Source organism: Mchenga conophoros, linkage group LG3 (assembly GCF_057382185.1).
Source record: "Mchenga conophoros isolate Kocher_MC1m ecotype Shallow Benthic linkage group LG3, M_conophoros_male_GT1.1, whole genome shotgun sequence".
NCBI lineage: Eukaryota > Metazoa > Chordata > Actinopteri > Cichliformes > Cichlidae > Mchenga > Mchenga conophoros.
In genome coordinates, this window is record NC_140528.1 from 10,672,235 (window position 1) to 10,683,148 (window position 10,914).

The following is a 10,914-nucleotide window of genomic DNA, read 5'->3' on the forward strand; positions in this document are numbered from 1 at the left end:
TCAGAACAATATTTATATGTTGATTTTTTTCGCCTACTCATATCATAATTTTTTTACTCCTGGTTCTGTATGTTCATGTTCTGTTCTTTTGTAAACTTCATCTGTTTGTATGTTGTATACTCATTGTGTTTCAATAAAGTTCGATTTTAAAAAAGGTACGTTCTAAACGAAGCTTCAGACGTCACTGATCACGTGACTCTGGCCAAACGAATCAAGCCTCGACACGGTGCTTCTGAAGCAGCGCGTTGATCTTTCTGACACACGCACCGGAGCGTCAGCTTCAAGCGGACCATCACTACGTCTCACATCTAAAGGTGTCAAGGTAACTTTGAACTGAGTTCAGTCAATCTGGAGTTTTTCCAAGTTTTCTGTTGCTCTCTGTGAGAGAAGAGCGTTAAAGGCGGGGCTCTCCAGAGTCCAGCAAAACAGGAAACCACAGCTGGGTGTGTGTAAGTGTGCAAACCAATAGAATGCATCGTGGTGGGGGGGGGCATCACGGGCAAGAAAAAAATAAAATAATCGGTCGTACCCATGCTTCCCCGACGTCATGCCAGCGCATATTGGGAAATTCGTAGGCACCGATCGGTTTTCTATCAGCCATTTGCTGGGAGTAAGGGCGCCCTCCGTTTGCGAGGTGCGCCTGCTGCTGGCGGCACAGGGAGGAGAGGGCGGGGCGGCGGGGAGTCTCTGGCTGGCTGGAGCGGCATCTAATAACCAACTCGCAAAACAAAATAAAAACAACAAACAGATATTATGATACAGACTTATAATCTGCACCCATGTTTTTTCTAAATTCTATAAAGTGAGCGCGAGAGCCCTCGGTGCGCCTGCGCGCTGCTGAAGTCAAAGTAAACTTTATTGTCATCTCCGCTACAGACAGTCCAGCATATAGAGAGACGAGACGACGAGGCTGCAGTTACAGCGGTGCAAGTAAACAAACAATAAATATAAGAAGAGTAAGAAAATAAATCTACACTTTAGGACTCGGGGTAAAGGATCAATAACAATTTAATTTATAATTTACAGTTTGATGATTTAAAGTCTCACACAAGCCGTCAAAAGGGGCGGGGCCGGCTGCTTCCAAGTAGAGCACATTTCATTTATAATGATGTAAATCCAAGCCCATCATGGATTCACGATCTGAATCCTGGATTGTGTGAAATCCCAGAAATCAACCTTAGACAAAGTGAATCTGTGAACTAAGGTGTAGGTCTGTTAGGTTAATTGTGCTGATCCTCGGGTTGGGGGATTTGTGTTTGTACTGGAGCGCAAAATTCAAACCAATGGAAGATGGACAACAAAAGTTCAAAGCCATCAGGTGCTCAGTTTATGTATTTATTTTTGGCCTACATCAGTAAGAAATGCCAAATTATATACACAAAGTTACAGGAATCACCACTCCTGTTATTCATGATGATTTCAGTAACATCACATAATAACATGTAACGTTATTATGTGATGTGCGTACTGTTAATGCTGATACTGTGGTGAAATTCTCTGCTTCTTTTGTGTATTCTGCATCTATTACGTCAGATTGTCTTACCCCTCATATGGTTGAGAATTTTGCCAATACCCTGTTAACTACATGTTCCTCCATCCTCGACACTGTGGCACCTATTAAAATTAAGCGCCCCAGAACTTACTCACAATGTTGGTTAAGTGACTCTGTTCGCGCTCTACGACGTGCGTGTCGGCGGGATGAGAGAAGGTGGAGGAAAGATAAACTCCAGGCATCTTACGACATCCTACGTACTAGTCGCTTGAAGTTTCAAACTGCTGCCAAAATGGCTAAAGCAGCTTTTCTTTCAAAAATTATCTCTACCAATGGTAACAATCCTTGAATTTTATTTAAAATTTTTAACTCTGTGGTCAACCCCTGCCCCACTATGCCGCTGCCGTGCTCCACGGTTCTTTGCGAACAATTTTTAAATTATTTTTTAGATAAAGTCTCATCTCTTAAATCTGCTCTTCCTTTAATGACAGGCCCTGCGTTTACCCCTGACTGTTCCTCTTCCTTCTATCAGTTTGAACCCGTTTCACTCCCTACTCTTAAGCGTCTGGTTGAACAACTGAACAATACTAATCTCGTATATGATGTTCTTCCATCTCGTATAGTTAAGGACTGTTTTAGTGCAATTGGACCTAGTATATTGTCCCTTTTGAACTCTTCTTTGCTCTCTGGTTGCGTACCATCAGCCTTTAAACATGCTATAATTCAGCCTGTTCTTAAAAAAAGGAACCTCGATTATAATGATTATGCGAACTATAGGCCGATTTCCAAGCTTCCGTTCTTGGCCAAAATTCTTGAGAAGATAGTGTTGCTTCAACTCCAGGCCTACCTGGATGAGAATAGCATTAATGATAAATTCCAATCGGCCTTCAAACCACATCATAGCACTGAGTCAGCGCTGCTCCGAGTTCTCAATGACCTTCTACTAATGGCTGACAATGGACGCTCCTCGGTCCTAGTGCTATTGGATTTATCGTCGGCTTTCGATATGGTTGATCATAAAATCCTATTGGCGAGACTTGAGCACACTGTAGGCATCAAGGGTGTTGCCTTGGATTGGTTTAAATCATACTTGTCCAATCGGCTCTCCTCGGTTCACTTGGCCACTTCCTCTTCCTCCGCTGTACCTGTCTGTTGTGGTGTCCCTCAGGGATCTGTGTTAGGCCCTACTCTGTTCTCATTGTACATGCTTCCATTAAGCGCTATCTTTGAGAAATATCACATCGCTTTTCATTATTATGCCGATGGCATTCAGATCTACTTTGAGTTAAATGATGACCTAGCTTTGTCCTTGAATAGTTTTCGAGAGTGCATGTGTGAGGTCAGGCAATGGCTCCTGGCAAATACTCTTATCCTTTATGATAAGAAAACTGAAATTGTGGTCTTTGGCAGTGACGTCCTTCGTGCCAAACTTCGTGATGCTTTTGGTTTTCTCACTAGCTCCTTTTCCGACACTGTTAGGAATCTGGGCGTGTTACTTGACAGCTCATTTAAACTTGATAGACAAGTGTCTGCTGTTGTTAGATCCAGTTTATACCAACTCCGCCTTATTTCTAAGGCCAGGCAGTATATCCCGCATAAAGACCTGGAAAAACTCATCCATGCCTTTGTAACTTCGAGGCTGGATTACTGCAATTCACTCTATTTTGGACTCCACTCTGCCCTTCTCCATAGATTACAGACAGTCCAAAATGCTGCTGCACGCATTCTAACCAAAACTAAGAAGTTTGCCCACATTACTCCCGTCCTAGCTGATTTGCACTGGTTGCCTGTGAAATACCGTATCCAATTTAAAATTCTGCTGTTTACTTTTAAAATCACTAATAACACAGCACCGAGCTATCTTAAGGAACTCTTAAGCTTATATGTTCCTGCTAGGGCTTTAAGATCATCCTCACAGTTACTGTTGGTGCGGCCTAGATCTCGGCTGAAGTCTAGAGGTGATCGAGCGTTTGCCCTGGCCGCACCAGAGTTGTGGAACAACCTTCCCATTGGCATTCGGGCGTCTGACTCTATTCAATCTTTTAAATCACGGCTTAAAACGTATTTGTTTAATCTTGCGTTTTCTACCGGTTAAATGCTGGCCTTGTCTGCAGTGATTTATTTTACTAATTTTCCTATCTTGCTTTTTATTTGCGCTGTGTATGTCTTATCCCCATTGTGTGTTGATGGCACAGTTATATTGTGCTATAGCTATGTGCTGTAGTTATATTTTTTCTATTGGTGGCTTTTTCCTGTGAACATAATTCTACACTTTTATTTTTATGACTCTGATTATACTTGTGTTAATTTGTTCTATGTTAAGCACTTTGGCATGCCGTTGGTTTTTAAATGTGCTCTATAAATAAAGATTGTTGTTGTTGTTGTTGTCCTGTAAGCACAGTCTGCCTGTGTCTTTTCTCTGCAAATGAACATTTTCAGCCAATATAGGTAATACATCAACAATGCTGCCGTGGCTAAGTTAGGAATATTTATAATGTCATTTCCAAAACTTGCATATGATCTGCAATTTGTAGCAGATCTACTGACTGTCACAGAGCAGCTGGAGCAGTCTCAAATGCAGGTCAGTCCACTGCTGCCCCCTGTGGCCAAGTGCCATAGCTACTGCTGGATGAACTCGTGACACATGTGCACCTGTTTCTATGAACACATTGAGTCTGAGTGGCTGCACTTACACTGGTGTATTCAACATATTGAAAGATGCCAGCAATGTGGATTGTCAAGACTCAAACCAATCCACATTGCTGCCGTTGCATCTTTCAATGGCAGCAATGGCAGGTATCAGTGCTCAAACCTTTTGTGTTTGTTTCCAACAAGTTGCCCACCTCGGGAAACAAAAATGTGTTCTTTTACTTGTCAGATGAACATATGAGACACTTTGACTCTTCAGTGCAGTGTGGAGCCTAACAAAGATCTGTTTTGTGTCCCAGCTGATCAGCAGGAGGAGGAGAGTCTGACGGAGCAGCAGAGGAACATTTTCAGCTACTTGGACTCAGCTCAGCCACTACAGAGGAAACAATGAGCTCAACACAGAAGGTGACAGACAGAGCAGGACCATATGACCAAAGATATTTATCACCATATACATTTGAACATTTGCCATAACGATGTAGCTGACGATAGAATTGACACCAGACAAAATACTTTACAGCTGCACAACTTTATTAAAAACCCATCAATGTATTTTCACTGAAACAAGCAGCTGTTGTTTATGTGCATTAAAGTTATATAAAAATGTAACAGTGCAAATGCAAATTCCTCGCTGACAGTTTAACCAAAAGGCGTTTCCAGTGGAAACTGGCCGACACATCCTGAGCATAACCATGTATAATATCCACTAAACTTCAGAAGAGGTTATACAGTCGTGGCCAAAAGGTTTGAGAATTGCATAAATATTGGAACCTGGAGAAGTTGCTGCTTAAGTTTTTATAATACAGATTTGTACTTTATTTCAAATTGAACCTTTAAAGGGGCATTTCTGGACTTTTAAACACCAGTAATGTACTTTTAAGGGAACATTTAAAAAAATGTTCCTATAGGTACAAAAATGTTCTTCTCTCGTACCTCTATTTCTGAGAGTGTATCATGTAACACTATAGATCAACTTAGCTCAGAATATATAAAGCATATAAACAGTTACAGCAATATGATGCAACAAACACAGCAGCTACTGATCCAAAATACTCAAAGCTTCATAGAACTGAAACCAACATTTATTTTTAGCTCCATTCTGCTGCTGATACAGACTTTAGGTTTCTGAACATTAAACTTGTTGCTGCCTTTCATAGTGTGTAACTTGAAGGCCCTGAGTACTCTGAGTACTTTCTCCCACACTGGAAACAATGGGATGATCACATTATTTGAACATTACCTAATAAGACTGATTCAGCACAGACAGTTATGTTAAACTTTCCTAGCAGTCCTTCACAAACAGGGAACAGTCTGTCTATTCTCTCCATCTGTCAGCTGCTGCTGGCTCTTCCTCCTCCTCTTCCTCACACACTGCTGAGTTTGTCCTGGTGGATCATCAGGGCTGCAAAGCCTCACAGATGATGTGCAGCAGTGGCTCCCTCAGTCTGTCCTCACTCTGGACACTTGCAGTCGTCACGCATGGAAATCAAATGTGTGATAAGCTGCAGGATTCAAACACAAGTGTAACTTATAAACACATGTTCATACTTTTATTCCACAATCAGAGAGAAAGAAACAGAGAGAGAGTGCAGGACAGACAGACAGGTGACAGTCTCAGGTGTACACACTGCTACACAACAGCACCAGAGAAGCAGGATTTAGTGTTTGTGTTATTACGAGTGTAAACAAGAAGAGTTCCAGATGGTGCAGTGGACACATGTGTGACTGCTGTGATTAAAGCATCTTTCTTTCAGCTTAACGAGTGAACCGTCAGCTCGTTCAAACACACGTTAAAGTGCGTTTGGCTCGACACCACCGAACAGAGGCAGCAATATAACACAGCTAACATTAACAGTGCAGTGGATCCTGCTTGTGCCGTGATGTTCAGGACTGCAAATCGAGCAGCATCACTGACTTTCAGCTTGTTGTGTTTGTGGATATATGACTGACTTTAATTATCCACAAAATCATCACATTCTCTGTCAGATTAAGGTCGACTATTGAACGGCGTATATTTTAAAGGCTTTAAAACCAAGTTAACGCTGAAAGTACAAACATCACTAATGTCACATAACTCTGCCGACAAGGCATAGCTATGGCTATGAAATGCTCTTTGTGTATCACTTCTTCATTATGAAAGATGTCATTAATGCACTAGTAATGTCTCATCTGGAGTATTGTTCAATCATTTGGTCAGCAGCTAATAAGACAGATCTTAACAGACTTCAGTTAGTCCAGAATAAGGCGTCCAGATTAGTGTGAAGATGTTCATACTATACTAATATTGATAAAATGCATAATAACCTTACTTGGCTTCCTGTACAGGCTAAAATATTCTATGGCTTACTTGTAGTTCTAAAGAAAGCAATTCTGTTAAACACACCACATTTATTCGGCTCAGCTGCAGTATCCAGATGAAATACATCATCATATTACACAGTTTTCAACAAACTGCAATTTAGTAAATGCTCGAGTTAAAAGTAACGTTTTGTAAAACTGTTACATTTAGAGCAACTTTTAAGTGGAATAAGTTGCCTTAAAAAATTAGAGAATTATTCAAAACTTCAATGAACACTTAAAAGCCGATTTACAGAGCTTTTAGTTGTTGTAAATATTGTAAGACATGATTTGTTTTTGAAACTTGGGTAATGTGCCTCAATGTTATTGATATTATTATTATTATTATTGATTGCTTATATTTGAACAATTGTGAAACCTCACTGTGGATGTAAGAGTGAAATTATGTGGATATCTTGAATCCACTTTATTGTGTAATATTTTATGTGAGTATTTGACGGAAGACGAGCAAAATCTGTTGTGGAAGCTAACGGGGTTCCTTTAGAATAAACAAACATAGGATTTATTATCACTGAATAATTCTGTATAAATCTATACAAATTATAGAAATATGTAATAGGAAACAACAAAATAATCTAAATTATAAAATAGTGTGTGTGTGTGTGTGTGTGTGTGTGTGTGTGTGTGTGTGTGTGTGTGTGTGTGTGTGTGTGTACACAATCAGGAGGGATGGGCATGATTTTAGTGTTTGAACAGTCATGAATTATCTTTAACAGCAGGTTGGATGTAATGTGTTAGAACTACCAGCAGGTGGGGATAAGAGACCTTTAAGGTGTTTGGTGCCACGCTCCACCTTCAGGTTTAAAACTAGTGTTAATGGAGTTTGAAGGTTGAGTTTGTTCCACGACTGCATTTCACTCACTGCCTCTGTTTGTATCTCTGTCACTGCAGGACCAACATGGAGCCAGAAGTCAGCGCTCTCAGGAGGCCGACAAACCTCACAGAAGAAAGGGAGAGAAAAAACACACCTGTGACGAGTGTGGGAAGGGTTTTACTCTGAGGGCTAATCTAAAACAGCATCAGGTCATCCACACTGGAGAGAGACCGTTCAGCTGTGACTTGTGTGGAAAGTCTTTTTCCTTGAAGGGTTCCCTAAAAACACACCAACTCATCCACAGTGGAGTTAAAGCGTACAGCTGTAATCAGTGTGGCAGAGCTTTTACTCACAGTAACAGCTTACAGAGGCATCTAGTTACCCACTCTGGAATTAAGCCATACAGCTGTGACGAGTGTGGGAAGGGTTTTACTGAGAAGGCTGAACTAAAACAGCATCAGGTCATACACACTGGAGAGAGACCGTTCAGCTGTGACTTGTGTGGAAAGTCTTTTTCCTTAAAGGGTTCCCTAAAACAACACCAACTCGTCCACAGTGGAGTTAAAGCGTACAGCTGTGATCAGTGTGGCAGAGCTTTTACTCGCAGTAACAGCTTACAGAGGCATCTAGTTACCCACTCTGGAATTAAGCCATACAGCTGTGACGAGTGTGGGAAGGGTTTTACTGAGAAGGCTGAACTAAAACAGCATCAGGTCATCCACACTGGAGAGAGACCGTTCAGCTGTGACTTGTGTGGAAAGTCTTTTTCCTTGAAGCGTTACCTAAAACAACACCAACTCATCCACAGTGGAGTTAAAGCGTACAGCTGTGATCAGTGTGGCAGAGCTTTTACTCACAGTAGCAACTTACAGAAGCATCTAGTTACCCACTCTGGAATTAAGCCATACAGCTGTGACATCTGTGGAAAAACTTTCAGCCAGAGAGGGTACCGAAATACACACCTACGCATTCATACCAGACATGATGTGTACTGCTGTGAACAGTGTGGCAAATACTTTACAACAGACGCACACTTACAACAACACATGTTTACCCACACTGAGGAGAGACCTTATCAATGTGACCTGTGTGAGAAGACTTTTAAATCTCCACATGACCTGAGACGACACCAACAGATCCACACCAGAAAGAGACTCTACAAGTGCAGCTACTGTGAGGTATGTATTTATATTGTTATCTTGTCATTTTAGCCTGACTGTTTGGAACAACTCTGCTCATTAAACTGTGTTAGCATGTTAGCAATTCTACTGCATGGAAAAGCAGCTCTGAGTGATTATTCAGATTTTCCTTTCAGTTATGATTTTAGTATTACTGTAGTATCATGGTGGTAGTATTGTAGTTATTGCAGCCCAGTAAACTGAGTGTGTTAACTGAAACAGTCAAATGTAGTTGGACATCTGCAGAGATGTTCTTTATTTCAGGCGACGTTCAGGATACAAATGTTGAAGGACTGACTTACACTGTCTTTGTGTCTTTGTTTAGAAGCAGAGCGACACAGATGGATCCAGTTCTCAACCCTGTCATCACTGTGGTGGTGGGAAAGACTTTCATTGTGACCTCTGTGGAAAAACTTTCAGTCAGCAAATTACCCTAAAAGTACATCAACGTAGACACACTGGAGACAAACTGAAATACTGCAAAGAATGTGGGAGAAGCTTCACCACAACAAGTGAGTTAAAACAACATGAACTGATTCACAGTGGGGTTAAAAAGCACCTCTGTGATCAGTGTGGGTCATCCTTCACCACTGAAGGTCAGCTTAAATCACACAAAGGAGTCCACACAGGAGAGAAACCACACAAGTGCAGACATTGTGAGAGAAGCTTCTCACAGTCAGGTCATCGTAACAGGCATGAACGTGCACACATGGAAGGAAACTACAGCTGTGACCAGTGTGACAAGAGCTTCAGGAATCTCAGTTCATACTCCAAACACAAACGATCCCACGTTACTAATAAACTGTTTCACTGTTACCAATGTGCCCAAACATTCACCTCATTGTCTGCTCTGTGCAAACATCAGCGCGATCACTCAGGGCTGAAATCACTCCCATCACTGGATCACAGTGAATCTGAAGACACAGAAAGATCCTCTGCTTTCCTCTGGTCAGACTCAAAAAGTTTGAGATCAGGCTCCATAGAGTTCAGATAGAATCATTTAAACTTGTGTTGAACTGAACTGGTTGCTGGGATGAACTTCTACATAATACAGATCTACATGGGATCTTCTTTTCTGTTTTACTGAGTCAGTTTTGTCCTTTTTTCTCTGTCCTGGTTTTGCTCGTCTGTAAATGATTGAAACTCAGTCAAATAGTTCATTGTTCTCCAGCAAAACGTTTTGGAAACTCATGTTTAACCTTTAAAACTCTGACATGTTTTAGCACACAAGGCTTCATTGGGGAGTTCACTCATGATTGGACCATGAGAACAAAGGTTTTTAGTTCTTTCAAAGAGAGTCTTGGAGATGTTTGATGTTTCTGTTTTTCTGAAACCACCTGAAAGAAAAACTATTTTTCTTGCTTTATGTAGTGTGGAAGTTTTTAATGTTTCTTCATCTGTGATGTTCTTGAATGTGTTCACGTGAAGATGGTACAAATAAACTGTCCTTTCAGCTTTAGCTCCTAATTTATTCATTATTTATGGATGTAGCACAGCAGCCGTCTCTTGATTAACACATGGAGGGCTCGGGATCTGATGGTGTCGTCTCCCTAATTTGCCCACTCAGTAAATCTCACTCATGGCCAAGAAATTGAAATAAACCTTGTTTCCCTGCTGGATAGTGATCCACTGTAACTCTGCTCCTCCTTCCTGTTTAGGATTTCTGTGGCTGAAGTAAAATTCCCTCCATCCATCACTTATCCCAGCTAACCCAAAGTGAAATAAAGTTTTGCTCGTCTTAAAAAAGCATTACAATAATGGGCATTACCAATGCAAACTGAATGATACAGAAGATGAAAGAAGAGACTTTGATCAGTTAATAAAGCTCATGATCTGGATTCATTGTGGCTGCTACACAGATACTTCTGGGTCACTTCTCTCAGTTAGGAACCTTCCTCACCAAACTGACTGTTGGACCACACCCCTGGTTTCATGAGAAATTGTTTCAGCCATGATTTCTCTTCCTGTATTTCAGAGTAAAGACTGAAGTGACAAATGGAAGCATGTTTAAAAAACACAATGTGAGAGAGACGTTGAGGTCCTTAGAAGTTACCCTGGGTTTTTCTGTCACCCTGCTAGATGTTACACACCTTGTTATTGGACTGATTTCTACTGCTGGACTACTCCTGCGGAGAGTAACAATACTCTTACTAATTAGCTCCCTTTCACACCTTTGGGGATATTTCTTTTTGTGTTTGCAGCGCTGTGAGCCAGAACAGCGAGAGAAAAATCTGCAACAGCGACGAGCCGAATGCTTACGTGAATCGCAGCAGCTGCACATGTGCTACGCTGAATTAGAGGATATCTTTGCTCTGGATTTCTATTTCTACTTTTTCATTTCTATATGATTCTTCTTGCATCTAAACAAAGATGATTCAATTTGCTAAATGTTGATGGCTCTTCGTGCTCAGGTGTAAATGAGA

The 10,914-nt window shown here is 41.1% G+C and overlaps 1 protein-coding gene across 2 annotated transcripts; it reads left to right on the plus strand.

The window, feature by feature from the left end:
- The first annotated feature begins 243 nt into the window (after window positions 1-243).
- On the plus strand, window positions 244-9,944 carry LOC146577240 (uncharacterized). Of its 2 annotated transcripts, XM_085269404.1 has the most exons (4): window positions 244-322; window positions 4,441-4,546; window positions 7,391-8,491; window positions 8,817-9,944. In XM_085269404.1, exons 2-4 carry the CDS (start codon window positions 4,529-4,531, stop codon window positions 9,483-9,485), a joined length of 1,788 nt encoding a protein of 595 aa, XP_085125530.1. In that variant the 5' UTR covers window positions 244-322; window positions 4,441-4,528; the 3' UTR covers window positions 9,486-9,944. The 2 variants fall into 2 exon arrangements, with proteins under 2 accessions (XP_085125530.1, XP_085125532.1); XM_085269406.1 differs by lacking the exon at window positions 244-322 and having other exon boundaries at window positions 4,389-4,546.
- The last annotated feature ends 970 nt before the right edge of the window (window positions 9,945-10,914 follow it).